This window comes from Miscanthus floridulus, chromosome 7 (genome assembly GCF_019320115.1).
Source record: "Miscanthus floridulus cultivar M001 chromosome 7, ASM1932011v1, whole genome shotgun sequence".
Taxonomy (NCBI): Eukaryota; Viridiplantae; Streptophyta; class Magnoliopsida; order Poales; family Poaceae; genus Miscanthus; species Miscanthus floridulus.
The window spans coordinates 78,821,178-78,847,609 of record NC_089586.1 but is presented as its reverse complement, the minus strand read 5'-3'; the positions used below and the strand labels follow the sequence as shown (position 1 = coordinate 78,847,609).

The 26,432-nt window shown below is 44.0% G+C and overlaps 3 protein-coding genes across 8 annotated transcripts; all 3 read left to right on the top strand.

The window, feature by feature from the left end:
• Positions 1-2,819: 2,819 nt before the first annotated feature.
• Positions 2,820-9,078, top strand: LOC136467129 (probable L-ascorbate peroxidase 8, chloroplastic). Of its 4 annotated transcripts, none has more exons than XM_066465683.1 (13): positions 2,821-3,140; positions 3,268-3,396; positions 3,870-3,990; positions 4,075-4,175; positions 4,267-4,354; positions 4,482-4,549; positions 4,629-4,715; positions 7,084-7,158; positions 7,240-7,341; positions 7,423-7,527; positions 7,977-8,046; positions 8,239-8,393; positions 8,492-9,078. In XM_066465683.1, exons 1-13 carry the CDS (start codon positions 2,982-2,984, stop codon positions 8,642-8,644), a joined length of 1,413 nt encoding a protein of 470 aa, XP_066321780.1. In that variant the 5' UTR covers positions 2,821-2,981; the 3' UTR covers positions 8,645-9,078. The 4 variants fall into 4 exon arrangements, with proteins under 4 accessions (XP_066321777.1, XP_066321780.1, XP_066321779.1 ...); XM_066465682.1 differs by having other exon boundaries at positions 8,236-8,393; XM_066465681.1 differs by having other exon boundaries at positions 8,233-8,393.
• Positions 9,079-18,685: 9,607 nt separating this feature from the next.
• LOC136467127 (N-glycosylase/DNA lyase OGG1-like) lies at positions 18,686-21,291 on the top strand. Of its 2 annotated transcripts, none has more exons than XM_066465677.1 (3): positions 18,686-19,497; positions 20,090-20,228; positions 20,523-21,291. In XM_066465677.1, exons 1-3 carry the CDS (start codon positions 18,692-18,694, stop codon positions 20,757-20,759), a joined length of 1,182 nt encoding a protein of 393 aa, XP_066321774.1. In that variant the 5' UTR covers positions 18,686-18,691; the 3' UTR covers positions 20,760-21,291. The 2 variants fall into 2 exon arrangements, with proteins under 2 accessions (XP_066321774.1, XP_066321773.1); XM_066465676.1 differs by having other exon boundaries at positions 20,090-20,300.
• A 74-nt stretch (positions 21,292-21,365) lies between these two features.
• LOC136467128 (uncharacterized) lies at positions 21,366-23,802 on the top strand. 2 transcript variants are annotated; one of them, XM_066465678.1, is made up of 3 exons: positions 21,366-21,615; positions 21,686-21,898; positions 23,492-23,802. In XM_066465678.1, the coding sequence occupies exons 1-3, from the start codon at positions 21,516-21,518 to the stop codon at positions 23,683-23,685; spliced, it is 507 nt and encodes a 168-aa protein (XP_066321775.1). In that variant the 5' UTR covers positions 21,366-21,515; the 3' UTR covers positions 23,686-23,802. The 2 variants fall into 2 exon arrangements, with proteins under 2 accessions (XP_066321775.1, XP_066321776.1); XM_066465679.1 differs by having other exon boundaries at positions 21,375-21,615; positions 21,686-21,836; positions 23,492-23,656.
• Positions 23,803-26,432: the final 2,630 nt, after the last annotated feature.

Genomic DNA, 26,432 nt, shown 5'->3' with positions numbered 1-26,432 from the left:
AGCGGGGCGAAGGGAGACCGTGTAGACTTGCTCCCTCCTCCCCGATTCTCACCTGTCCTCGTCGCCATGGCCATCGATGCGGGACGGGATAGGATCAAGGGCCGGTGTTGACGGGAAGGGGCGGGGACGCCGGGGAGGCAGCGAATGTGGTGGGGCCGACGTATTGAGACCGAGTCGAGAGGAGCCGAGGAGGATGGAGGGCCGGCGGTGGGGCCACCTACCGGGTGGGGCATGGGGTTGCAGGGGGAAGCGATGGAAGCCGGCATACACAGGATCGCACGGGCAGAGCGACATGACGAAGTTGGATTGTCGTACCAAAAAATGTTCACACTTTGTTCTTTTTAGTTGTAGGAGAAAAATACCAAGGTACTAAATACGGCGGTAGCGGCCGCTAAAGCACTCTGTAATTTTTCATAGCGGCTGCCATAGCGTGTGGTATGGCATGCAACAAATAAATAATTCTAGTTCACTTAAGATATGTAGATGGTTCAAGTGACCATGAGAATGACGGTATTGCTACTTTTTAACAATGATAACAAATAATTGTCTTATAAACTATTTATGGATCTAATAATTTATTCCTTTATAAACTCTAATATACGATGATTTATATATAAGTTGTGGAACATCATGTTTTTTCTTAATCTAAGGGGGTGTTTGGTTCCTACAGGAAAATTTTAGTCCCTGTCCCATCGGATGCTTAGACACATGCATGAAGTATTAAATATAGACGAAAAAAATAACTAATTGCACAGATTGTGGCTAATTTGCAAGATGAATTTTTTAAACCTAATTAGTCCATGATTTGACAATGTGGTGCTACAGTAAATATGTGTTAATGGCGGATTAATTAGGCTTAATAAATTCGTCTCGTAAATTAGTCTCCATCTATGTAATTAGTTTTATAATTAACTTATATTTAGTTCTCCTAAATAGCATCCGAACGTCCGATGTGACATGGACTAAAATTTAGTCCATGGAATCAAACACCCCCTAAGTATGTGAGACATCAGTTCTTTGAGTATTTATATCCATTATTCACGAATAAATATGCTTAAATTTATATGTAATTATCATATGTTATTATTGAAACTTAGCGTCCGCAATAGCGCTACGATCTACTCCTCGACCGATCTGCTACCAACCCGCTATACCCTATTTAGTATCTTGCAAAATACATTGTATTTATTTAGAGCCTTCTAACTAATTATTAGTCAACTTACATGGCTCGTTGAACTTTCATTTTCTCCCATAAATATCTCTCCTTTAGTTACACATTAGCTTCTCAGTCTCTCTTTCCGTGCAAGAATGACTATAAATATCTCTGATTAGTTTATCCTCTTAAGGTTTCCTTACATGGTTATGGGCTTCATTCGCTGCTGCCGTGTCGTGCCAATGTATAGAACACTTGCAATGTGAGGTGGAGAGCTCCGACTGGAAGGTTAGGGTTAACACTCTGTTGGTTCGGAAAAACTATAAATCCAAGTTCCTTCTCCCCTAATGTAAAACGACTTTTGCCCCTCAATGACTTCGCTACCAAAACTGTGTCCTACATTATTGTCCCGTACAACTTCTACATTGTTTAGTCCAAGAAATTAGACAAAAAGATACCAAATTTATTGATTTAGCTATAGCCTAACATAAACACTACCTAAAAAATAGACTAGTCCAACACCTATATATCATCGATATTTAAACATGCCATGTCACTACGAGGTTTATAGAAGCACAACGGCCAACGACATCAGCGGTAGTCTCGATTTTCTTCTCGATGACCTTGGAGATGAACTTGGCCTTGGCGACGATGGGATTGGGCAGTTGCACCCCATTCTCGATTACCTTAAAATAACTGAACTACGTGGCGTCGAGCTGCGAAGCCTTTGTTGCCACTCGCCCTCCTTCGCCTTTTAGGTAGGCACCATCGATTAGAGGCGCTCGTTGTTGACCATGGGGCAGTAGAACTTGTTGTAGATCTTAGAAGTAGAGCATGCTGACCTTGACGAAGTAGCCCAAATGGTACTTGTCGAAGAGCTTTTGGACCTTACGGAGCTGGCGGATATGAAACGACCATGCGGGGCAGTAGTACCTTTGTGAAGCTTGACCACGGGGTAGTAGTACTTGCCGACCTTGCGAACCTTATGGTGGTGCCGTGACCTCCCAAGTGCCTCTGGTGATTACTGATGTGACTGTGTGGAGATGTCTGTGTGGAGCAGACTCACGGAAGAAGGGAACTGGAATGCACGCGAGAAACCGACACGCATTCCAGTTCCGTCAAAAGGGTGAATCATCGCGAGTAAATGGGAATCGTTGTGGGAAGCCTCATTGGCAAGCGGCATCCGCTAGCTTTCTTTATCAACTGGATTTGACGGGATGAACCATTAGCTATTTTGTACCTCTAAAAGTCCAAAATAGATTCAAAGTCAGAAATAGTTCTTCCTTAGAGTTGCCCTAAATCTAAAAAGCTTGAGCTTTCATTTGGTGTAGCCCCAAAAGCTCGATTTTGTAAGTCTAGGCCGGTACATGCAGCCGAGAGATCAGTGTATGTTTGTCTTTGTAGTATGGTCAATGTACCTTAGAAATGCGGCTAACAAAAGCAATGCTACTTTTAATTCTTCCAAATTCCTTAAAATATATTTTTTAATTTAGTCCTTAAAAAGTTAGGTTTAACATCCACAATTTTTTTATGAAATGCCACTCGAAAGGACAGTCTCTCTTTCAGGACAGCAGAGACCGTCGCCTTGTCGCGGTCGCGGCCCACCAGGACACGCGTCATCTGGCCATTGGCTTCGCAAGATTATACTCCAGTCTCGCCGCGCCACACACGCGCACGGCCTCACCCTTGTCACCGACCAGCCGCCGCCGAGAAGCCCCTCGATGGCGAGGCGAAGGCGCGCTCAAACTCGCCGTGGACCAGCCACGTAGGCGCGCAGCGATCCTCCCTCGCTTCCCTCCAAATTTCCAAAGCTCTCGCGCGCGGCACCATGGCGGAGCGTCTCGCCGCCTCCCTCCTCCCCTCCGCCTCGCCGTCCCCGTCCGCCCGCCGCGCAACGGTCGCTGCCGCGGCCGCCGCCTCTTTCCCCTTCCCATGCTCCGCCCGCGCGGGGCTGCGCCTACGCTCCCGCCAGCCCCTCCTCTCGCAGGTTCGCTTTTAATTCGCGCGCGCGCGCCGGTCGATATGAGTTTGTCGGCCTACATTCTCGCTTACATCAGATCGAATCGAGCTGCTCTGACTGACCGTGTAGTGGTGGTGGGGTTGCGTGCGCGCAGAAGGCGGCCGGGCGCGGGCGCGGCGTGCGGGTGGTCCGGTGCATGGCTGCGTCGGACGCGGCGCAGCTCAAGGGCGCGCGGGAGGACATCAAGGAGCTCCTTAGGACCACATACTGCCATCCCATCCTGGTACACAACAACACAGCGTCCTCCTTGCTTTCGAGTCTCGAGGCTATTTCGTATACGATTCTACGGCTTCCGATCGTTCCTGACAATCACAGAAAGAGCTAGCGAACCTGTGTATTTAGATACAGTGAGTGGCGATGTTCACTTTTGTTTCAATCCGGTTGTCCTGCACTCCTGCTACGGCAAACATGTACATTGGAGGAGCTACCCAATTTCCACATTTTTCTGCCTCTGTTCTACGTAGTGACTTGCTTTTCTTGATGTATCCAAATCAGCGCTACTATATGACATTGTGCTTGTTTCCCTTGCATTTTACTGGGCTGATTAGTGGAAATTAGTTCCGTGCAGCATTGCACGGAATTGTTTAGTCACTATATGTACCAGTGCTTCTGCAATTATACGCAGAAGCAAGTTTACCATGTCCCTGTAGTCATATTGTGTTGTGTCAATAAGTGAATGCTTTCAACTCTGTTCAGGTCCGTCTGGGGTGGCATGATTCTGGTACCTATGACAAGAATATTGAGGAGTGGCCACAGCGAGGTGGAGCTGATGGAAGCTTAAGGTTCGATGCTGAGTTGAGTCATGGAGCCAATGCTGGTATTTTCTATTTTCTTGACAGTCTAAATTTCTTATACGTTCTAGGTCAGTAGTAACTTGCAGATTTTGACTTGATTTTCACAGGTCTGATTAATGCATTGAAGCTTATCCAACCTATCAAGGACAAATACCCAGGTATCACTTATGCAGATTTGTTCCAGTTAGCAAGTGCTACGGCAATTGAGGTCATTGTCCTTTCTCTGCTTAAGTATCTCATTTGGTCATTTGATCAGTCAAGTCTATGTAGTAATATGTTTGGTCAGTCGCATAATACAGGAAGCTGGTGGTCCGAAAATTCCAATAAAATATGGGCGGGTTGATGTCACAGCAGCTGAGCAGTGTCCACCTGAAGGGAGGCTTCCTGGTCAGTGTTTCCAATGGGTTCTTCATTCCATACCAATGCCTCATTTTTTGTTTTGTTCAATGCTTGAAATGTGACTTATGAGAGGTACCTATCAAACTAAATTGTTGCTAATGCACATGTTCTACAGACGCTGGCCCACGTGATCCGGCTGAACACCTTAGGGAGGTATTCTATAGAATGGGCCTTGATGACAAGGTGTGGCGGGTTTTGAAACTTACTTATCTATCTGTATTTTCTTGAGCTATGTCATTGAACTTCCTCGGCATTTGTGCAGGAAATTGTTGCGCTATCTGGAGCACATACACTTGGAAGAGCAAGGCCTGACCGGAGTGGCTGGGGAAAACCAGAAACAAAATATACCGTATGTTTCTATGTTCTATTTGCTTCAGTTTAAATAAGAAACAATAGGTTATTTTCAATAATATGGAGTTTTTGGGCATGCTCGAACCGTACGCTATCCATTATTCTGTATTTTGACTACAGAATACACACTTTGCTATCATGTTGTGACTTAGAATTCCTGGGGTTCTTTGCCTTACAGTGGAGTTACTTGATAAGACTTGATAACTTCTATAGTCTGTCTCCTTTTGCTATGTTTAGTGACAGAACATAATCAACACGCAAAAACTTACCTGATAGCCAGTATTCTTGGTATTGTACTATTCTCCACCTCTTGATGTTTTTTTTAATTGACAAATGAAACTTCTGTTCTTCTCACTTCTCATACCCAGACTATCTTCTTTGCAAACTTCATTACCAGGCAGTATGGATGAAAACGGTACGGATATTTATTCGACCGTCCGTTCGACCGAACAAATATGAACACTTATCTGGATAGTTACTCGGATATCCGTATTTTTTTTCGGATACGGATAATAAAATGGATATCTTAGGCGGATATCAAATACGGATGTAATATCATCGATATCCGGCGGATATCGGATAATCCGATTAAGTATCGGATATATCCGGATATTCCAAACGGATATTATCCGGATATTATTCAAACGAGATGGAGAAATTTAAAAATCACAAATTTGAACCGTCCAAACTATCTCAAATGGAAAGTTGACCAAAACAACAATTGTAGATCTTGATGAGTTGAACAAACTTGGTATTCAAAACTTTTCAATTTGAAGTCATTTAGAGTTCATAATACTAGAGTCAAAGTGTTGTTTTTTCATTTGACCAAATTTGACTTGGTCAAACTTGCTCAAATGAGACACTAAATGACCTCAGATGAAAAAACTCTGAATACCAAGTTTGATCATCTCAGCAAGATCTACAATTGTTACATAGCTTATTTTCTCATTTGAGAAAGTTTTATCAAACACTAGTCACAAATTCTTAAATCTCATATAGACTTTCTAAAACTATGTCACACACTTATGAAATTTGAACTACATTTTATTCAAACTTTCTCAAATGAAAAATGGCCTATATAAGGATTGTAGATCTTGATGAGATGAACAAACTTGGTATTCAAAACTTTTCAATTTGAGACAATCTAGGGTTCCGAAAACTAGTTTGTAGGCGTCGAAATTTAAAAATCACAAATTTGAACCGTCCAAACTATCTCAAATGGAAAGTTGACCAAAACAACAATTGTAGATCTTGATGAGTTGAACAAACTTGGTATTCAAAACTTTTCAATTTGAAGTCATTTAGAGTTCATAATATTAGAGTCAAAGTGTTGTTTTTTCATTTGACCAAATTTGACTTGGTCAAACTTGCTCAAATGAGACACTAAATGACCTCAGATGAAAAAACTCTGAATACCAAGTTTGATCATCTCAGCAAGATCTACAATTGTTACATAGCTCATTTTCCCATTTGAGAAAGTTTTATCAAACACTAGTCACAAATTCTTGAATCTCATATAGACTTTCTAAAACTATGTCACACACTTGTGAAATTTAAACTACATTTTGTTCAAACTTTCTCAAATGAAAAAATGAACTATATAAAGATTGTATATCTTGATGAGCTTAACAAACTTGGTATTCAAAACTTTTCAATTTGAGACAATCTAGGGTTCCAAAAACTAGTTTGTAGGTGTCAAAATTTAAAAATCACAAATTTGAACCATCCAAACTATCTCAAATGGAAAGTTGATCAAAACAACAATTGTAGATCTTGATGAGTTGAACAAACTTGGTATTCAAAACTTTTCAATTTGAATTCATTTAGAGTTTATAATACTAGAGTCAAAGTGTTGTTTTTTCATTTAACCAAATTTGACTTGGTCAAACTTGCTCAAATGAGACACTAAATGACCTCAGATGAAAAAACTCTGAATACCAAGTTTTATCATCTCAGCAAGATCTATAATTGTTACATAGCTCATTTTCCCATTTGAGAAAGTTTTATTAAACACTAGTCACAAATTCTTGAATCTCATATAGACTTTCTAAAACTATGTCACACACTTGTGAAATTTGAACTACATTTTGTTCAAACTTTCTCAAATGAAAAAATGACCTATATAAGGATTGTAGATCTTGATGAGCTGAACAAACTTAGTATTCAAAACTTTTCAATTTGAGACAATCTAGGGTTCCGAAAACTAGTTTGTAGGTGTTAAAATTTAAAAATCACAAATTTGAACCATCCAAACTATCTCAAATGGAAAGTTGACCAAACCAATAATTGTAGATCTTGATGAGTTGAACAAACTTGGTATTTTCAATTAACCAGTACTGAGGTGTTCCTGTCATTGCATTTTGCAGAAGGATGGGCCTGGTGAGCCTGGAGGGCAATCATGGACAGTTGAGTGGTTGAAGTTTGATAACAGTTACTTCAAGGTGTGCTTCCTTTTTGTCGTGTTTATAGATCATATTATTCACGAGAATCTCTGATGATTTAAGCTGTTAACAACGCTTCAGGACATGAAGTTTTTGAGCCAGCTTCCCTCGGAAGAGCAGAAGGAACAGGATCTTCTAGTTTTGCCCACAGATGCTGCATTATTTGAGGACCCATCATTCAAGGTAGTGCTTGAGCTCAGCTTGCGACTTCTGATCTTTTTGAAGATCTTTCTTACATTTACTGAGAATCTATGGCACATTCAGGTATACGCAGAAAAGTACGCAGAGGACCAGGAAGCGTTTTTTAAAGACTATGCTGAAGCTCATGCTAAGCTGAGCGATCTTGGTGCAAAGTTTGATCCTCCTGAGGTTAGTGTTAGTGTGTTACAATCCTTCCATTTTGACCTTCTACAGCCAGTCACAACTTTAGTAAATGAGTAAACACACTGACAATATGTCAATATCTATTCTTGAGGTCTTCCATTTGAATGACTTGTTTATTTCCTGTAATGTGCATGTTCTTTGTTTCCTTATCGCATTCACTAGATCATGTTCGGTCATATGAGATGAAAGAAACATTAATGTACCAGTACAGCAAGACCAGAATTTAGTCCGATATTGGGAGTTTGAGATGTATAGACAAGTGGCAACTGGCAGTAAATTATTAGTCTGTCTTGAACCATTCCATAGAAACGTATGATTGATTTTTGTGAAAGCTGCTTGGGTCAACTTTTCCTTGTTGTTCCCAGTTCTTGCAGAAACTTTATGTGTATGTTGGTTACAGTCAACTTCATGCATGTGATGTGATTGCCATGCAGGGATTCTCACTGGACGATGACGTGAGCGCTGCACCTGCAGACGAAAAGACGGAAGCTGCTCTCTCTTTTGGTGAGAGATTGAAACAATTTTTAGCAGGCATCTCTTGGAAAAATTTTCAAATTCAAAACTTTTTATTTTTTCTTAAAAAGTTATGGACGGATTTGTTGAAACGAATTTCAACCGGTACCCCTTGGAAATGGGGCACTGCACTAACACTGGAACCATGGGGTACTGCACTAACACTGGAACCATCAGTAGCAGCAGCACCGCCACCAGTGGCTCCAGAACCAGAACCAGCAGCAGAACCTACACCAGAACCAGTAGCAGCGGCAGTAGCAACAGCGACAGCCGATGACAACAACGGCGCAGCTCCACAGCCGGAGCCCTTCGTCGCTGCCAAATACTCGTATGGAAAGGTAAAAGCACTTACTTGCTCACTCCATTAAACTCTTACAATCTACTAGAGGGCAGCTCGACGGTGAACTGATGGAGCATGTCGTGGGTGAACTCACAGAGGGAGCTGTCAGAGTCGATGAAGCAAAAGATCAGGGCAGAGTATGAGGGGTTCGGAGGCAGCCCGGACAAGCCCATGCAGTCCAACTACTTCCTCAACATCATGATCCTGATCGCAGGGCTGGCCTTCTTGACGTCTCTGGTCGGGAACTGAGTGCGGTATCATCGATTCCTGAAGTCTACGACTGCCCATTTTGCAAACTCTGTAAGGTCTCGATGCATGTGTATCCACCTCAATCTACATGTGTTGGAGTGGAATGGAATGAGAATGGAATTTAGTTCTATTTCACTTCAATCCACTTCAACACACGTGGATTGAGATGAATACATACGCATCAAACAAGACCAAAGCATGTGAAACATATATAAACGGCGTGCAACCAAGTGACTAGCATCAGAACTACGTACAGTGTAAACAGTTTTTCACGAATTTCGGAAAGAGACTAGAGCAAAAGGAATGTATAGCAAGTATTTGAGAAATAGTGACCCGACTATCAGCACTCTACATATATGATTTATTTACTATGAAACAGTGAATGTATGGATATTCACGAATATTCTCTGTGCACCCATATACTTCGGCTGTTACTCTCGTGTTCCATTTTTATGATCTTTTTGTGATTATCCTATCTGTAAGGGTTCTTTTGGATCAATCATTCTCCTAATCTCCTCCACCCTTCAATCCCTTCCAATCTCAGAGAATGGGTGTATCAAAGGATCTAAGAGAATATTTCGTGGTTCTCTAAAACTCAGGTTTGCTTCCTCCACGTCTACACTTGATTCACATGTTATTTTTTCCCTAAGACTTTTGACAAAGTTAGGGGGTCTAAGGTTAGAGCTTTGTGTTGAGGTTTCACTTGAATATGGACTTAGGAAGGCCAGCGTGGCCTGGTGGGGGAGGTGATGGGTGCGGGACAAGGTAGCAATGTAGCGTGGCGGCTGCGGCTTGGTGACTTTGGAAGACCGGAAGGCAGAGAAGCTACCTTTGGCGGTGTGACACTGATTGGGCTAGGGTTTGATTAGTTGCCTGCATTAGTCTATATTTAGACTTATACAGTGCAGTTTGTTTAATGTAGCTGCAAATTATTATGCATGCTTGTATAGTACACAGGCGAATGCAGTACATATTTTGCATAAGTTGAGAGACACATAAAATTAAATATTTTCATATTCTCTATCTTTGCCAGAAACATAAGAACTCTAATAGAATATATAAGGTGACTACACGTAATAAAATAGAAACAAATAAATACAAGTTTATCGGATGTGACTTGTTTATGCAGGACAACCAAACAAGCAAACACTATACATTTATGTTGATTTAGATTGTGCTACATAAGGTCTAATGCAAATTAAGCCTAACACAAGGAACTAATTAAACCTAGTGACTTAAGGTGGTGACGGGTGGCAAACTGGCGGATACCAAAGACAAGTCGGCGGTAGGGTGGTAGGGCAAAGATTTTACATGCGGATAAATGATGTCAAAAGGTAGACAAAGCTCGCTAGTCAGCGGATGTATTGTAGACGACTGAAAAACACAATGTTGAATTGAATCGCTTGGAACACTATAGCATCCCTGCATCCACTTCCATTTGTAAAGTGTATAGATTATTATCATTATTTGTTAACTAGGAATTGTAGTAATATTATCAAATACCCCTACCGTGTAGTGATTCAACTAATCCATGTTCTCGACGATTGCTTACTTCCAATATGGCAGAACTCAACGACACCAACAACCACCATCAGAGCATTACTCTCCCAATGTCCACAACGACAGTCTCCAAGCCTAGAAAATGCCACATGATTCAATGCATCAAGAATTTCTCGTATGCATCTACCATATTGAAAGAGCATCGGCCGCTTAAGTCACCAAAGATCATCAAGGTACCTAATACCATCGGTACCATCCATGCTAAAATTAAAGTCTAGATAACTTCTCGGCCTTCGCAAGATCGAAATCCAGCAAGCTATGATACTGATGCAAACAGGGAAACACAACCACTCTTACCAATCACATCAACTCTACAAAAATCAAAACCACATGAAGAACACTGGACTAGATGCATAGATAGGTATTTGAAGAATTCTATGCAAGACACAAGATCCGGCAATGAATCGACAAAGACGATACCATCCAACAGCTCATAAGACACAATTTATTCAATCTAAAACCTAACTATTGTGCTCCTTACTGCCACTCAGGTCACCACATGGCTAGAGGAGGGCCCTATTGATGGCGGTGTGGGAGGTCCTAGGGAGGTAGTGGCAAGCTAGAGTTGTATGGAACAAACAATCCTACATGAATTTAAAATGCATGAAAGTTTCCATTGTGACTTTTGGATGCAACATAGAAAAATGAAGGAATTGTAAGAGAGATATACATAATGAAAAGTTTCGATTAGATCCAACCTCAAACTAGTTTTTCTTCAAAATTTCTATAGTTTTATATGTCCTATAGGAATCAAAAGAAATTTTGTAGGGTCTAAAGAGGATATAAGAAATTTGTCTGTCGATGCGGGACCCATAAGGTTCCTCACGGAGAAGAGAAAAGAAGACCTAGTCCAACTAGGATTCCCTACATGTAATCCTATTAGGACTAGTTACACGTAATCCTACTAGGATCTCTACTTTGTAACCGACTAGGACTCCCGCCTCTCCTGAACTATATAAAGGAGGACAGGGGTCCCTAGATCGGTAGCTAACACACACATGGGCGACAGACATAACCGACAGAACTCACAACCACAACATACCTCGCAACACAACAAATAGCGCAGGGCGCAATATACTATCCACACCAGACTGGACGTAGGGCGCCGTGACTTTCCGGCGTGCCGAACCAGTATAAATCATTGTCTCCCTGTGTTTACCATCGAGTTCCTGCAAATGCTGATACCCCTCCGAACAAATCACCGTCCCGGGTACCCCGTGACGGGTTGCCGGTGGTAAAACATCGACAGCTGGCGCGCCAGGTAGGGGCTTTCGGCGAATTTGCATCCGAGAGCTCGACGGACCTCGACAACATGAACTTCTCGACGGGATCAACCCTCATCTTCGGTTCATGGATCTGCGAGGCAGGCGACGATGGCAAGCTCTAGAGCCGTCTCCTCGAAGATTCGGTTCACCATGAAGAATTTTCTATTTCGCCCACTACCACCGATCAACTTACCGGTGGACCTCAAGATCAAGATTCATCTACAACAACTCGAATTCACACGACGGCGGTCTACGATGGGACGTCACGATGATGTCTTTTGGCTACCTGCAACGAGAATCAACGTCATGAAGCCAGTTTCCGGTGACAGACACATCATGATGTACCAAGTCATGCAGCGACCCTAGCGAGCAGCGGCTCGCCGAAGCCTCTGCGGCACATCGAGCGGCCCATACGAGAGTCCCTGAAGCTCGGCTTCGGCTGCTACTGCCACAAACTTCGCTAATCAATAACAAGCAAACAAGAGATCCGCGTACGCACAAATCTACAAGACCATGCAATATCATGCATGTGTGCACACGCACTGCCAAGAAACGAAAGCCATGCATGATTGGCCCATGGAAGCAAATAAACTTGCGTGTAAGTCATATACATGTGGCCTGCATCTATAAGGTTTCAGAATCCGACTCGATCAGGCTCCGTAGCAACTCAGACATGGTGATTGTTGACTACTACTCGGATCAGCACCCGGCGGACAGGATTCCAGCCGGGCTCCTGAACCCGATACGTCCTCATGGAGCATTCAACTGCGTCGAGCCGAATCGAGAGAACAAGCTAACAAATGACCAGCACGAACAACGAGAGGATCCTATACTCATACAGAGCCAAGATACATACAAGCCAACAGGAGGGCGTACATCTACATGGAAGTCAACTAAGATATTTGCGTGGGCATGAGCACGTACGCATCTTTCAAGCATACTAATATTACAAGCCTTGGAGCTGTACAACTAAAGCACCATGAAGATGACGCAAGCCAGATAATTATTGGAGCTTTCACGTACAACACTCTATCAATGAGATACATGTACGTACAGGCGACCGTCCACAAGTACCGACTCTCCTTCACGCAAGATCAACTACTCTGCAAAATTCTGGAGCCATCAAAACATCTGAATACTCATCTGAGTACCACATCAAACCGTCAGCAACGGCCACGGCGACAACTCAGCTAGTTCGCCGAGATCCTCAATAAACTACTTCGACTACTAATTGCACCTGAAGCACCAGTCAGAGACGAATCCCGAGTGCCTCAACGCACCAAGCCGGGGACGAATTTCGAATACCTCGACGAAGATAACATGGACGCTTATCGCGCCGAAGAACGCAAGCTCAAGCAACAATTTCAATACCTAGAAAGACTCAAAAGTTGCAGCAGACATCCTTGCAAAGCTCGGATCGGACAGGGCAAAGGTCCCACCTAAAGTGTTCATAGAAGAGTTGTCAGTTTCCTCTATCAAACAACCCGGTGCGGTAACCTCTGAACTCCCAGCTCCAACCTTCAAAACGTCAACAGGAAATGGCTTCAGCCCTCGCCGTCAACTACACAACGATTCATCGGAAAGCGCATCGGATTGATGAGTCCGCGAAGAACTCGGTTGCATCAAGTCAGAATTCGACTACAAATCTTATCTCAAATCTGCAACGGGACAGTGATGATCAGAAATCAACCCGCTTGGAGAGCGGCACGGCTGTTGTCGTGTGTAAGTTTTATTAAATCATCAAACAAGCAGCGAACAAACCGAGTGAGTACTATCCAAACCGAGTACTACTTAGTCTTCAAACCGGGTACTATCCGAGAGTGCTACAACAAGTCTTAGAGAGAAGCTATCCACTCAAGCACCAAAGACGATGCATGCATGGCTTTCTAATATTTAGACCATGCGTGCATGCAAGACCAAAGGCCATGCAAGCTAACATATGCAACTTCGACCTGCAAGTACGTGAATATGCCTGAGACATGCAAGACGGCGCACACCGGAACCTCCATGGCCTACTCAGACTTCACGGGTGCAAGCCACTTCTACACATCAGAGCACACAAACGCTCGCCCTTTCCCAGGTTCTTCAACCATGGATGAGAGTGCGGCTATAAGATAGTCCCAACTCGCCCGAGTACAGCTACAAGATAGCTAACACTCACCTTTCCTAGGTTCTTCAACCATGGATGAGAGTGCGGCTATAAGATAGTCCCAACTCGCCCGAGTACAGCTACAAGATAGCTAACACTCACCTTTCCCAGGTTCTTCAACCATGGATGAGAGTGCGGCTATAAGATAGTCCCAACTCGCCCGAGTACAGCTACAAGATAGCTAACACTCACCTTTCCCAGGTTTCTCAGCCATGGATGAGAGTGCGGCTACAAGATAGTCCCAACTCGCCCGAGTACAGCTACAAGATAGCTAACACTCACCTTTCCCAGGTTCTTCAACCATGGATGAGAGTGCGGCTATAAGATAGTCCCAACTCGCCCGAGTACAGCTACAAGATAGCTAACACTCACCTTTCCCAGGTTTCTCAGCCATGGATGAGAGTGCGGCTACAAGATAGTCCCAACTCGCCCGAGTACAGCTACAAGATAGCTAACACTCACCTTTTCAGGTTCTTCAACCACGGATGAGAATGCGACTACAAGATAGTCACAACTCGCCTGAGTACGTCTACAAGATAGCTAAAACACATCGTCCCGAGTTGCAAAACTCGAATACGGTTATCAAGCCAACGCAAGCCAAGGATACGCCGAAAGAAAGGACTGGCTCACATCCAGCATTCTACGCGCCGTACTTAGCTAAAAATGCTAAGCTACACGCAGAATCAAGGAGAAAGAACTCGGAAAAACCGTACACAGCCGGCTACTGATTTTGACCAAATGGACAAAAAGACAAGGCAAAAAGGAGCCACGAAGAAGCAAAAGCTAGGACGAAGCCTAGACATATATACACAAATCAAAAAACATTGTTTGTTACAACCAGACCACACAAAGGTACAACAATGTTCAAGCCTTCAACTTCAGACTCCACCTGCTCGACCTTGTCCGAGTATTCTTGGCTCTCAAGCTTCTTCAACAAGCTTTTCGAGAGGAGTCGATGGAGCAAGAACCCGGATATGAAAAAAAATGTGTTCTTGACACAGGCGTGGGCAGCTTCTTTGAGGAAATCCTGGAGACGAACGGGGATCAACGAGGCAAATTGACCCCACGATTTCCCTTCATCCTCTGGCATCCGAAGAAGATTGGCTATCCATTGGGAGGATCGACACAAATTTTTCCAGTTCTCCTCAGCAACAGACAACTTGGCGGTCAGATCCTGCACCGACTTCAAAGCCTACAAGATTTGCTACTCATTCCAACCTCGCAAACCAACATATCCATGGCTAGGAATTTCAAGCTCAACACTTCAACTACACTGGACTGCAAACATGATTGCCAGGAGGGTATTTATAAGCCAAGGAGCAGTGTACATGGACCAAGTGCACAAACTAAACAACCCGGCAGCGCCTAAGAAAGAGGACACAGACAAGACGTGACTACTCAAGACTGCCAAAATGCTTCACATGGAGCAAAGGGCACCCTGACAGCATATCCAAAGGAATATCCAATCACTGTGCAACTTGTGAGCACGATGCCTTTATTCTTCAACGGCCAACCACCACCAACCTCTGACAAGTCAGAAATAGCATTAAAAGCTACAGCTACCTGAGTATTTTCGAACGGACCCTTCATCCGAGTTCTTTCCACTAAAAAAAGAACCCGGTAAGAGGCTGCTGCAGAGTACATATCCTCAAGAGAGATTTTCCAGTTTTTTCTTCAAGGCAAGAGTCGTCAAACAACTTGGGATAGGGCGGTCACCAAAAAATCGACTCGTCCTAAGTCAATCAAGACGTGGATGATCACACGGACACGACGATCTACGCTCCGCACATCAGCTACAGCCACATGTGACAAGGGAACAAAGATCTATATATTGTTACATCAGCAAGATAAGTGCAAATATGAGCACGCACGGAGACAGAGATCCATTCTGACTTGCATCTACAAATGCATGTGCAGCACGACAGCATATATATCAACTACAAAACAGAGCAGTCTTGAACTAAGCCTACAAATTGCTGAGTTCTATTGAAAGCAGCCGCAGGTTGCGCCTCCCGGGTTCGAGCATATGTCCGCTACCGGTGGATCGATTCTAACAGGCTATCTCCATGGTACTCTCGGTGGACCTCAGATCAAAATTCGCCGTGGTTCTCGTCGGCCCTTGTCAACAAGACGCTGCAATTCCCGTCAACCACGATCAACAACTCGCTACGGATCTCTGCGCACGGCACTCGTCGACAACTCGCCGTGACAACTCTCGCCGACCATCATCAACAACAACTCGGCTAATCACGGCAACATCCTCAACAGGCCAAGGCGTCCTGATTCAACAAGCAAGCAAGTAAAGCCGCACGTTCAAATTTGCAGAAGACTCAAGGCACCAGTCAGGAGTCAGTGAACTACTCGGCCACGACGAAGAGTCCGACATCACCACATGTTGGATCAGCTAACATCAACTTCGGCAAGGAGTACGTCCCAACATTATCAACTCGGATACGGAGGTATGACCAGATAGAAGACGCACGGCCTACCAAAAAAAAAGGGATAGCATATATATGTATATACACGCACGAACACGTATGGTGTATATGCTACGTCCGACAACCAGCCCCGGATTTCACCTCGACAAGAAGACAACTGAGTTCGACTCCAACTCGAACACCTCGAGGGCTCATGGATGTAGCTGGATCGGAGGACAACTGGGATTTATCTGAGAACATCCGAGTTCAACTCCAAGAACGCGACATCCGAATTCAACTCTGTATATCCGGAGACATCTGACTACATCGCCACAACAACAAACAAACAAATACAAGGAAGGCGTATGTGTATATATACGTACAAGCAAGACCAGAAGCCATCCAAATTGATTACTGGACACATACAAGACTACAAGATGGATATGTGAACTAGTACACATACACAGACAAAGATCAACTTTCATCCGGCACCCGCGACAACTTCATCACACACGTCAAGCTGGATGGATGCACCATACGCACACTGTCGGCAACGACCACGACAAAGGCTTCAGAGTACATGATGACAGGTTCCGAGTTGTTCCGAATACTCGACATACCGGCCACTCGACTGGTTTACCCCATCAACAAACTACTCGGCCAAACTGTCCGGCTACCAAGCAACAAGAGAGCTATCAAGTCTACTCTACCTACTCGGCCGCACGTCGCACTGATCGACCACCCGGCTGCAGTGATCAACGACTCGTCCATAAACCAAGGCAGGGGAGCTACATCTATACCATGAGATCGGGAAAAACACGCTCCTGAGAGCTATTTTACTCAGACAAGATCAGAAAGAACCCGGATTGATCAAAAAAGAACCCCGACAAGGTGCGGCAAGGACCAACACAAGATCAGAAAGAACCCGAATTAATCAAAAAAGAACCCCGACAAGGTGTGGCAAGGACCAAGACAAGATCAGAAAGAACCCGGATTGAAGAAAAACAACACAGATAAGTTGGGAACAGAAATCAAGACAAAAAAGAACTTGGATCGATCAGAAAACAACCCGGATAAGGTACATACAAGTTCAGAAAGAACCTGGACGAAGTGCAAACAACCTGGAAGAGGTACATCAAGAACCAGAGAAGTCTAGAAATGACCTGGATGAATAAAAACAACTCGGAAGAGCATCACGGCTTAGTCAAACACTAAGCTCGGGGGCTCAAGTACTCAAGACTACAACAAAGACAACACATCAAGACCCTTCATCCGATTTCTATTCTAAAGAAAAGTACTCGGAGAAGGCTCGGGGGCTGCGGGATACATAACCCCAAAAATTTTTTGAAGACAAGAATCTGGACCCTCCAACTTTTGCAAGCAAAAGCAAGAGGCTCGGGGGCTACACTCAGTGAGTGCAATTTTTACGAAAAATTGCACCCACCCAAAAAAACTCAGAGCAACCAAGAAGACTAAAGGGACCCTCTGGCTTCTTGTCCCAACAAGCAAGAGGCTCGGGGGCTACACTCACTGAGTGCACTTTTGTTCAAAAGTGCACATCAGCCGGAGAAAAGACAAAGAAGACCATCTCAAGATTTCACTTCAAGAAAGAACCCGGAACAAGTCTACAAACAACCCGGCCCTTGAAGCTCAATCATGAAATGCTCGGGGGCTTGTCGATGCGGGACCCATAAGGTTCCCCACGGAGAAGAGAAAAGAAGACCTAGTCCAACTAGGATTCCCTACATGTAATCCTATTAGGACTAGTTACACGTAATCCTACTAGGATCTCTACTTTGTAACCGACTAGGACTCCCGCCTCTCCTGAACTATATAAAGGAGGACAGGGGTCCCTAGATCGGCAGCTAACACACACATGGGCGACAGACATAACCGACAGAACTCACAACCACAACATACCTCGCAACACAACAAATAGCGCAGGGCGCAATATACTATCCACACCAGACTGGACGTAGGGCGCCGTGACTTTCCGGCGTGCCGAACCAGTATAAATCATTGTCTCCCTGTGTTTACCATCGAGTTCCTGCAAATGCTGATACCCCTCCGAACAAATCACCGTCCCGGGTACCCCGTGACGGGTTGCCGGTGGTAAAACATCGACATTGTCCTAACCTAATTTTGTTCTAAAGGGATATAAGAAATTTCCTATGTAATTAAAATTCTCCAAAATTCCAATGCTTTCCTTTTTGTTCTAAAGGGTCTTGCCTTCTTGTAGTTTGCACTTACTCCATCCGTCTCATTGAAAGTGTCATTTTTGACTTTTAGACCACTTGTTTGACCGTTCGTCTTATTCATATTTTTATGCAAATAATAAAATAAATAAATCATTATTAAAGTATCTCTCATGATAAAATAAGTCATAACAAAGTAAATAATATTTATAAAAAAAATGAATAAGATGAATGATCAAATAAGAAGTCTAAAAGTTAAAAACGATATTTTTAATGGGACTGAGGGAGTATATATTTAAATGCTTTGAGGGGGTGCTGGTAAACTTTTTTTTTTTTTGAAGTTTATAGTTCCAGGTGAACGTTACTGGTGTGCCGAACTGCTGAAGGAAGCACTTGCGGCGAAATATATTTTAAATTCTATAATACCTTTCCGCCTTCTAGGCTAGTTTGCGTAAAGTAGGATGCGCCTCCCGCTTCTTCCACGGTCTACTCCCCTCGCCGCCGCTGTCGCCGCCATGCCTCCTCGCCGCCGCCGCGTTGTCAGAGCGCCGTCGCTCACGCCGTCTCCTCCACAACTCTCTTCTACCCCGCCGCCGGTCCCGTCCATAGAGGCCCCCAAACCTGAAACCCCCGACCACCACGATCCCACTCCCTCCGCCCGTCGCCGCCTCCCCCTCGCTGCCGGGGCCGTCGAGGCGCAGGAAGAGTGGCATCCACTCCCGCTCTCCACGGCCGACCTTTCCCTCCCGCTCACCCTCCCCACCGGCCAGACCTTCCTCTGGCGCCGCACTTCCCTCTCTCCGCTCCGCTTCACCGGTGCCGTGGGGCCCCACCTCGTCTCCCTCTCCCACCTGCCCGACTCCGACGATGGCCGCCTCGCATTCCTCCTCCACAACGACGGCGGTTACCCCGCCTCCTCGGTGCCCTCTGCCCGCGCCGCGCTCAGCGACTATCTCAACGCGGCCGTCTCCCTCGCCGACCTCTGGCGGCAGTTCGCCGCCGCAGACGAGCGCTTCGCTGAGGTCTCCGCGCGTCTCGGTGGCGGCGGCGCGCGGGTGCTTAGGCAGGACCCCGTCGAGTGCGTCTTCCAGTTCCTCTGCTCCTCGAACAACAACATTGCCCGGATCGAGAAGATGGTGTGGACGCTGGCAGGCTACGGGGAGCGGCTCGGCGAGGTTGGTGGGTTCGTGTTCCACCGGTTCCCCACGATTGAGCGGCTCGCGCGCGTGTCGGAGCAGGAACTTCGTGAGGCCGGGTTTGGGTACAGGTCAGCTCTTGGTGCCTTCCTACTTTGCATTCCATTTGGAGTATCATTCAGCACAACTCGTCAAATTTTGTTTGGCTTTGCCAGTTTTACTTCATGATTAAATTCCTAGATCGTAGGCTGGAGCTCAAAGATTTTCTTTCTATTGTTGTTATCTTGTTCTGGTAGCTGCTATTTCATTTGCAGCAATAGCATCATTGGCAGGTCGTCCTAGGTTATTAAGCTATTGTTTCTACTATTTCAACTGAAGCTTTGGTTGAGAAATGAAACTAATGTGTACGTTGGGCTAGTTGTTGATCGAATCAGGCAACGAACATTTGTGCTATGGTGGAGATGATAATGCTGCTGATGTTTGTACTATAGATGTAAATATGTATAAAACTCAACTTCGTGTTTGCAGCATACTGGCATTTTGTCCTTTGGGAACCATCTTATCAGGCAGAAAAGTCTTGTTCTATGGATTGTAACTGCATAGATCATAAATTAGTAATTGCTCATGAGTATCCGTTGTGTTTGTGTATACATTATTGCTAGATAGCTTCATAGTATTACTGATTTGGGCAATTCTGTGTGTTTTTTTATGACAAACGAGCAGGGCAAAGTACATTGTTGGCACTGCTAAAGAATTGCAGGCCAAACCTGGTGGAGGTGAAAAATGGTTTGCCTCACTGCGTAAGAAGGAGCTTTCAGATGTGATTGAAGCTCTTTGCACTCTGCCAGGTGTTGGTCCAAAGGTCGCTGCCTGCATTGCTCTGTTCTCCCTTGATCAAAATCATGCTATTCCTGTTGACACACATGTTTGGAAGGTAAATATTATTTGAAATGCTAGTAAACCAATCACCATGTGTAGATACATATTCCTTCTGCATTCATAATGACTGTACCTGTTAAGGTGTTTTTTTTTTCAATTCTTATTATTTTTTAATCAAACTTGAGGATGCAGCCTGAAGAAGGTTTGCTGTCTATACTTAATATGACCCAGAGTCTATTTTATGTGAGTGTTAAACTCTATATGGATTTTAATGCAGGTTGCTACACAATATCTATTACCAGAGCTAGCTGGCAAGAGCTTGACTCCAAAACTTAGTGTTATTGTTGCCGATGCCTTTGTTACTAGATTTGGAAGCTACGCTGGTTGGGCACAAAATGTTCTCTTCATTGGCCAGCTACCTGCTCAAAAACTTGTGGTGGCTCAAGTTACCAGTGACAATGGTACCACAAAACCGACCAAAAGGAAGCGCGGGGTGCAACCGAAACCATGTTGAGAACATGTGACCATGAGGGAGCAGGGATACCAGCGATAGTGGGTTTGCCATTCTTCTGTGCTATTCTCGTTCAGTAAGATGATGTGACATGACCATGACAAACGATCTTCTGCTGAAGAGGGAGGTATTCGGTGTCTGCTGAGTTGGCATATGGTTTTCTTAGCAGTCCTGATGAAGTGTTTGGTTCCTCAAAAACATCAAGATGGAAGGGGTACGTGTAATGTAACCGTGTCGTGTTGTTATTTAAACAGCGATGAGAAATTCAATTGAAATATTGGGTCAATAGTTCTCTGTAATTTTTGCACCCACCCACCTATACCATCCCGTGGTAATACTGGCTTGGATCGGGCCAGCCTGCCAGGCCGGCATCTTCTGATGAACGTTTGAGCAAAGTTTTGTTGTGGGTTCCTGGTGACTGACTCACGGTCGGTCACACAAATTTATGATTTACACAAAAGGGACAACGGGTGATTTTACGCAAATATTATTGCCTTGGGATTTGATCTAGCCTGTGGGTAGTGCATGGGCTAGTACTCTGTTTCTCCTTCGAAACCGGTTGCACACCAATTCGGCAATTCCGATTCCGATTGCTTGCATTGCCAGCAAAGTGGGCGCTGCAACTGCAACTGCAACTGCAACCGCAACCAGGCTTTTGCTTGCGCCAAGGAGTTCTGCGGGCCCCGCATGCCATAGACCCAACAGCCTCGCGAGCGGATCCCCTCCTTGCAAGGCCGGAACTGAGCTGCCGCCGGCGCCATGGCGAGCGGCGGCCTGGCGGCTGCGTCGGAGTTCGCCGTCGTCTTTCTCGTCCGCCCTGTCCTCGCCATCGCTTTCGTCTTCACCCTCATCCTCCTCAGTATGCCTCCCCTCCTTTTCCCCTCGGTTACCTAGTTGCGTGTGTTCCCTGATCCGCTTCGTCTCCCCAGGCTGGTACGTGGCGTGGAGAACGGTGCTGGTGCACGTGCCGCTGGTGCAGGAGATCGCCGGTCTGCGCCCGAAGAAGCCCGTTAAACCCAAGCCAGCCAACCGCGGCCGCTTCGCCAAGTTCTACCAGAACCAGGCGGAGGCCGCGCAAAGGTCAAAGCTTTACCTCCGCACGACCACACAAGCCTCCTGCTTTTGCTCATCAGGATGTTTAGGTGCTGATTCATGTGGAAACTAACTGGCCAACTTTTGTTCAATTGGATCCAGATTGAGTGCTCCAGTGCTGTTGAGTCCTGGACTCATGCCATTGGCGAAGCAGTTTTGTGCAGTAGATTGTAGATTAGGATTGTATCCACATACCGCATGTCCACCCACTATCTGATCTGATTGGGCATATGGTGATGCTGCAGCTCTTCTTGTGGTTGCAATTGTAGTTAAATTGAAGCGGGGACAGTTGCTTTAGCTGTCTATTTCACTATTTCAAACCTGATTCAACTTCATTTGCAGTTTGGTACAATGCCTGAAGGACCTGAAGGCAAGGCATAATTACCTGCATTTTTGTGTTCTTCGTGTTTACCCTCTGGATGCCCATCTCAAATTCCTAAATTTCTTTTCATGCCTACTATTGGTGCTAAAGTAAAACTGTTTGTTGCATTCAAAGAAAAGCCTAGACATTTCAAACTTTGGTCCATAAGCCTCTCTGCGGATTTGCGGGGGGAAGGCTTGCCTCGGTTTTTCCGTTCCCCAGACCCCACTCATGTGGGAGCCTCCGGCACTTGAGAGCTACTCCATTTTTTGACTCGAGCTATAACTATGTCCATGTTTGTTCCTTACGAAAACACAAGTTTTTTTTACACCTTGTATTGTGAATACCTGCAGCCCTATTCTCTCACAAACTGTATTTATCTATTGAATTACTTAGGCATAGTTGGGAACACTGGATACTTGGATAGGGATGGAAGAAAAGTGAAGCCATTAGCAGGATCAATGTGGTTTATCTAGTAAAAAATGAGTTGTGATTGAAATAGCTTATGTAGCCTTTCTCATTTAAACCACTAGTAATTGCACTTTGTATATTGTACATCATGAGCATGTATTCTGGAAACATGGCTATCTGTAAACTCTTATAATTTGATTTATCTTGCTGTCTCCTTACACCTTGAAGTTTTCATATTTTATCTTGACCTACAATGCCAATATTAGCATTACTGCAAGAAAGTAGGTGCTACCCTTTGGTTCATCATACAATTTCACTTGCTCCTTAATGTCATTCCTTCCTTTCAGTGACCGGCAAGTACATAGAACTTAAGGACAAAAGAACATTGTTAGATGGTACCGAATCCGTTGCTTGTAGGTTACGATAGCTGTTTTAGAAGCCTGCTGCAGCAGTGGTTGGGAGCGTCTCCAACTTGGTCAGGAATGGTTTGATGCTTTCTAGAAGACTAGAACCTTTTGATTGCTCAGTGCTGTGCTTGTTGTTTATTCCAACCTATAACTTTACAATATACTGTGCTTACTAGCAAATTGTATCATGAGTTCTGTCAAGATAGCTAACAGTAACAGTAATGTATTTTGGGTGCCCAAAAACCTTTGCTATTTAGACTTTTAGAGTGTTGCTTCTGTTTTCACATATTACCCCAATGCCTTATGTTTCAACCATAGTGTGCTTACTGCAGAAGTTGCTCTATGTTTGCAAATACAAATTGTTTTAGCTTCAGGCACATAGATTATGAAGAAGCAGAAAATGACCGTACTCCTTGTACACATGTCCACAAATCACTAACCTGATTTGTGTTATCTGTTAACAGGAACATCAAATCAGAAGGAACATCTTAAGAGAAATCCATCAGCACTTTGTAACAAGTACCTGCTGCAGACTATAGTATGCAAATTCCCTAGTTCTAATTGGAATGCAAGTACTACCAATGATGGCATTTTTTTAGGAGAATGTATATCAGCATTTGATGGGAGCATCCTGCTTGACGATACATCAGGCTTATGATACTAGTGTATCAACTGTATATTGCATAGCCTTGTAAAGTTAAGGACGTTATAATTGTAGATTGTACATAAATACCTGTATACAAGAATAAAGAGAACCACTTATCCTTTGGAATAATATCAATGTACCTTCTCGTGCAAAGTTTTTCTTTGTTAAGTTCAGCCCTAATCATTGGCTCATGATGGCATTTCTAAAGATGAAAACTGCTTTATATGATGCCAAGCTGCTGGGATTGTGCACTCATTCTTTTCCGCTTTGCTGAACAATGATCATCCATTCAATCAGCCAATCATTTGGTGACTGGTTCCCTCTGGGAAGGATGAAGATCTGGACTCACCTGGCAAGATGGAAGCCATACATTTCTTGAGAACCAAGACCAAACCACCTGCTCAAAAGCCGTTTCCTTTGCAACAAAGCTCGTTTGCCCCTAATTGCAATTGATACTCAATTGGCCTGCTCAAAAGCCGTTTCCTTTGCAACAAAGCTCGTTTGCCCCTAATTGCAATTGATACTTAATTGAAAACAACTGAACCTGTTCATCCTTAAACAGTACGAGCAGTCGTCATTACGCATCAGAATGGTTGACACAAACAAAGGCACATCTGATCTCCTTTTCCTTGTGTTCTCTCCTTTTAATCCTGACCTGAAAAGAGCGATGCAAAATCATCTATCCAGCTTAAGAAATGGAAGAGTGGAATTGTGGCTGATTCCACCTCAGGGGGACTGTGGAAGGAGTTGGCACCGGCAGTGCTCCCCTCCAGCGGTACAAAGTGAGGCAGCCACTCTTACAGCAGGATCTCCCCCTGATCACCTCCAATCTTACCGAAAAGTGTGATGACGACGGTGACCGCCTTATGGCCGTTGTTGAAAACAAGCTCGACGCCGTTTTCAGGGGCCCTGAGGAAATGCTGGGTGTGGGTGTGGATGCCATGATTAGGGGCTTTGTAGCATCATTGGACCTTCCCAAGCTTTCAGATTCCAAGCTAATCATCATCATTCATCAATGGTGACGGTGGTGGATTCGGCTGCTCTAGATTTCGGTAAGATTTCCTGGGCTGGCTCATGTCCAAAGCAAAAGCGAAGGAAAGCTAAGGTAGTTGAGTTGTGAGTGACCTATATCATGCAAAAAGGGCACAGTTCAAGGTGCAGAGCCAATCTTTTGTTAGAATGTTCCATGTAGGCTATAAAGAAAAGATCACTTGTGAGAATGCACATGACACAGCACTAGCTTGTTTGCTAACAAATGCTCATGAATTCATAAATGTTCCTAAAAGGGCATCCTTGACCTATCTATGCTAGCAATTGCACACGCAAGACTGTAACCGTCATGCAAGTCTTCAACTTCAGGAACAAAATGCTAGTCAAACTGTGCAAATACTCAGCACACAGAAATTCCATACTTTTGGGTGTGGGCCATTGGCCGGTCAATGGCCTTCGTATGTGTGTAGCGCACACAAATTCAAGCGGTACTTGTCCAAAAAAAATCAAGTTGTATAAACATGGCACTGAAATTTGTGTGACTAACCTTTTAGATGTGTAATACACATTGCTTTTGTTGATACTTTTGCCTGTCAAATTTTAGGTGGACAAATTGCTTTTACTTGGAATGTTCTGCAAACCTAATTTTCATGTCATTCCCTTTCATAATTTCTCTTGCATATTGTTTTTGGACTTCAATGATAATGAAAGGGTACATGAGGATGTGGTTGTTTGTAGCCATCTTGTGCCCATTCGCATCTTCTTCTCTGCCTACTCATTGAGATAGGAAGAGTAACATCATACTATTAATAATCAAAGATCCCGACCAGACACGCTAGAAAAATAGATAAATCCTAGAACCATCATCGTGAATAAGAGTCATCGGATCTATTGTACATAATTTATAAAAAATTATCCACTTCTGCCATTATGAAAGTACATAAACTAACCCCCTAATTTTGCATCTATCTATCTATACTATTACTAATTAGAGATCCCAACGGAGACACTGAGCATCTCCAAGAGTTCCCAACAATTTTTTCGCAAAACCATGGGGTTTTCTAACTCACCAAAAGTTATTAGAAGGAATAAATAAGACCATCTCCAACAGTTTCCAGTAATTCACTCCTAAAATATAGAACACAATTTTACATCAGGTATCATATACTATTTCTAAATTATTCTAACCACTTTTATATATTCTTTCTCTCTTGTTGTCGCACCCAATTTTGCATAGCAAAATCAAGTACTCATATATATGCGTCCAGGATGTCCAAACACACATATACCATCAAATTGTGGTAATATCAAAGTAAAGTACTTTATTACATCGCATATGCCATCATACTGTTATCACATAGTCTTGCTCATTGGCAACATTATTACACAAAACGGAAATCTAAGCCCAAACTGCCATACGGACTCCAACTGGTGAACAACAATGTAGTAGTCCTGGACATCTTCTGGAAACTCTTCATACACGTTATCTGTTACCCATCTGGGATTTTCATTGAATGTAAAACAAGTGTAAGCTCTCCATGCTTAGCAAGTATATCAAAGGGATCTATGAGGCTCAAAGGCTAGACATGGTTTGACTGCAGTTCACAATTTTAGTTGTTCAAGTTTTAGCATCCTGTATCACTACTTTAGTGAATAATCCCAACCCAAGTGGTAATAGTGAATAATCAAGATTATACCAATTCCCCAACCATCCATAGTAACCACTAATCATGAAGGATTCAGATCGCTTGTATCCGTGAGTACGGCTG

Coding starts and splice junctions, on each gene's coding strand:
- LOC136467127 (XM_066465676.1), top strand. CDS start 18,692: ATGCGCCTCCCGCTTCTTCCACGGTCTACTCCCCTCGCCGCCGCTGTC. Junction 19,498..20,089: donor GAGGCCGGGTTTGGGTACAG/GTCAGCTCTTGG, acceptor ACAAACGAGCAG/GGCAAAGTACATTGTTGGCA. Junction 20,301..20,522: donor TTGACACACATGTTTGGAAG/GTAAATATTATT, acceptor ATTTTAATGCAG/GTTGCTACACAATATCTATT.
- LOC136467128 (XM_066465678.1), top strand. CDS start 21,516: ATGGCGAGCGGCGGCCTGGCGGCTGCGTCGGAGTTCGCCGTCGTCTTT. Junction 21,616..21,685: donor CTTCACCCTCATCCTCCTCA/GTATGCCTCCCC, acceptor TCGTCTCCCCAG/GCTGGTACGTGGCGTGGAGA. Junction 21,899..23,491: donor TTGCTCATCAGGATGTTTAG/GTGCTGATTCAT, acceptor ATCTGTTAACAG/GAACATCAAATCAGAAGGAA.
- LOC136467129 (XM_066465680.1), top strand. CDS start 2,982: ATGGCGGAGCGTCTCGCCGCCTCCCTCCTCCCCTCCGCCTCGCCGTCC. Junction 7,528..7,976: donor CAAAGTTTGATCCTCCTGAG/GTTAGTGTTAGT, acceptor ATTGCCATGCAG/GGATTCTCACTGGACGATGA. Junction 8,394..8,491: donor CCAAATACTCGTATGGAAAG/GTAAAAGCACTT, acceptor GTGAACTCACAG/AGGGAGCTGTCAGAGTCGAT.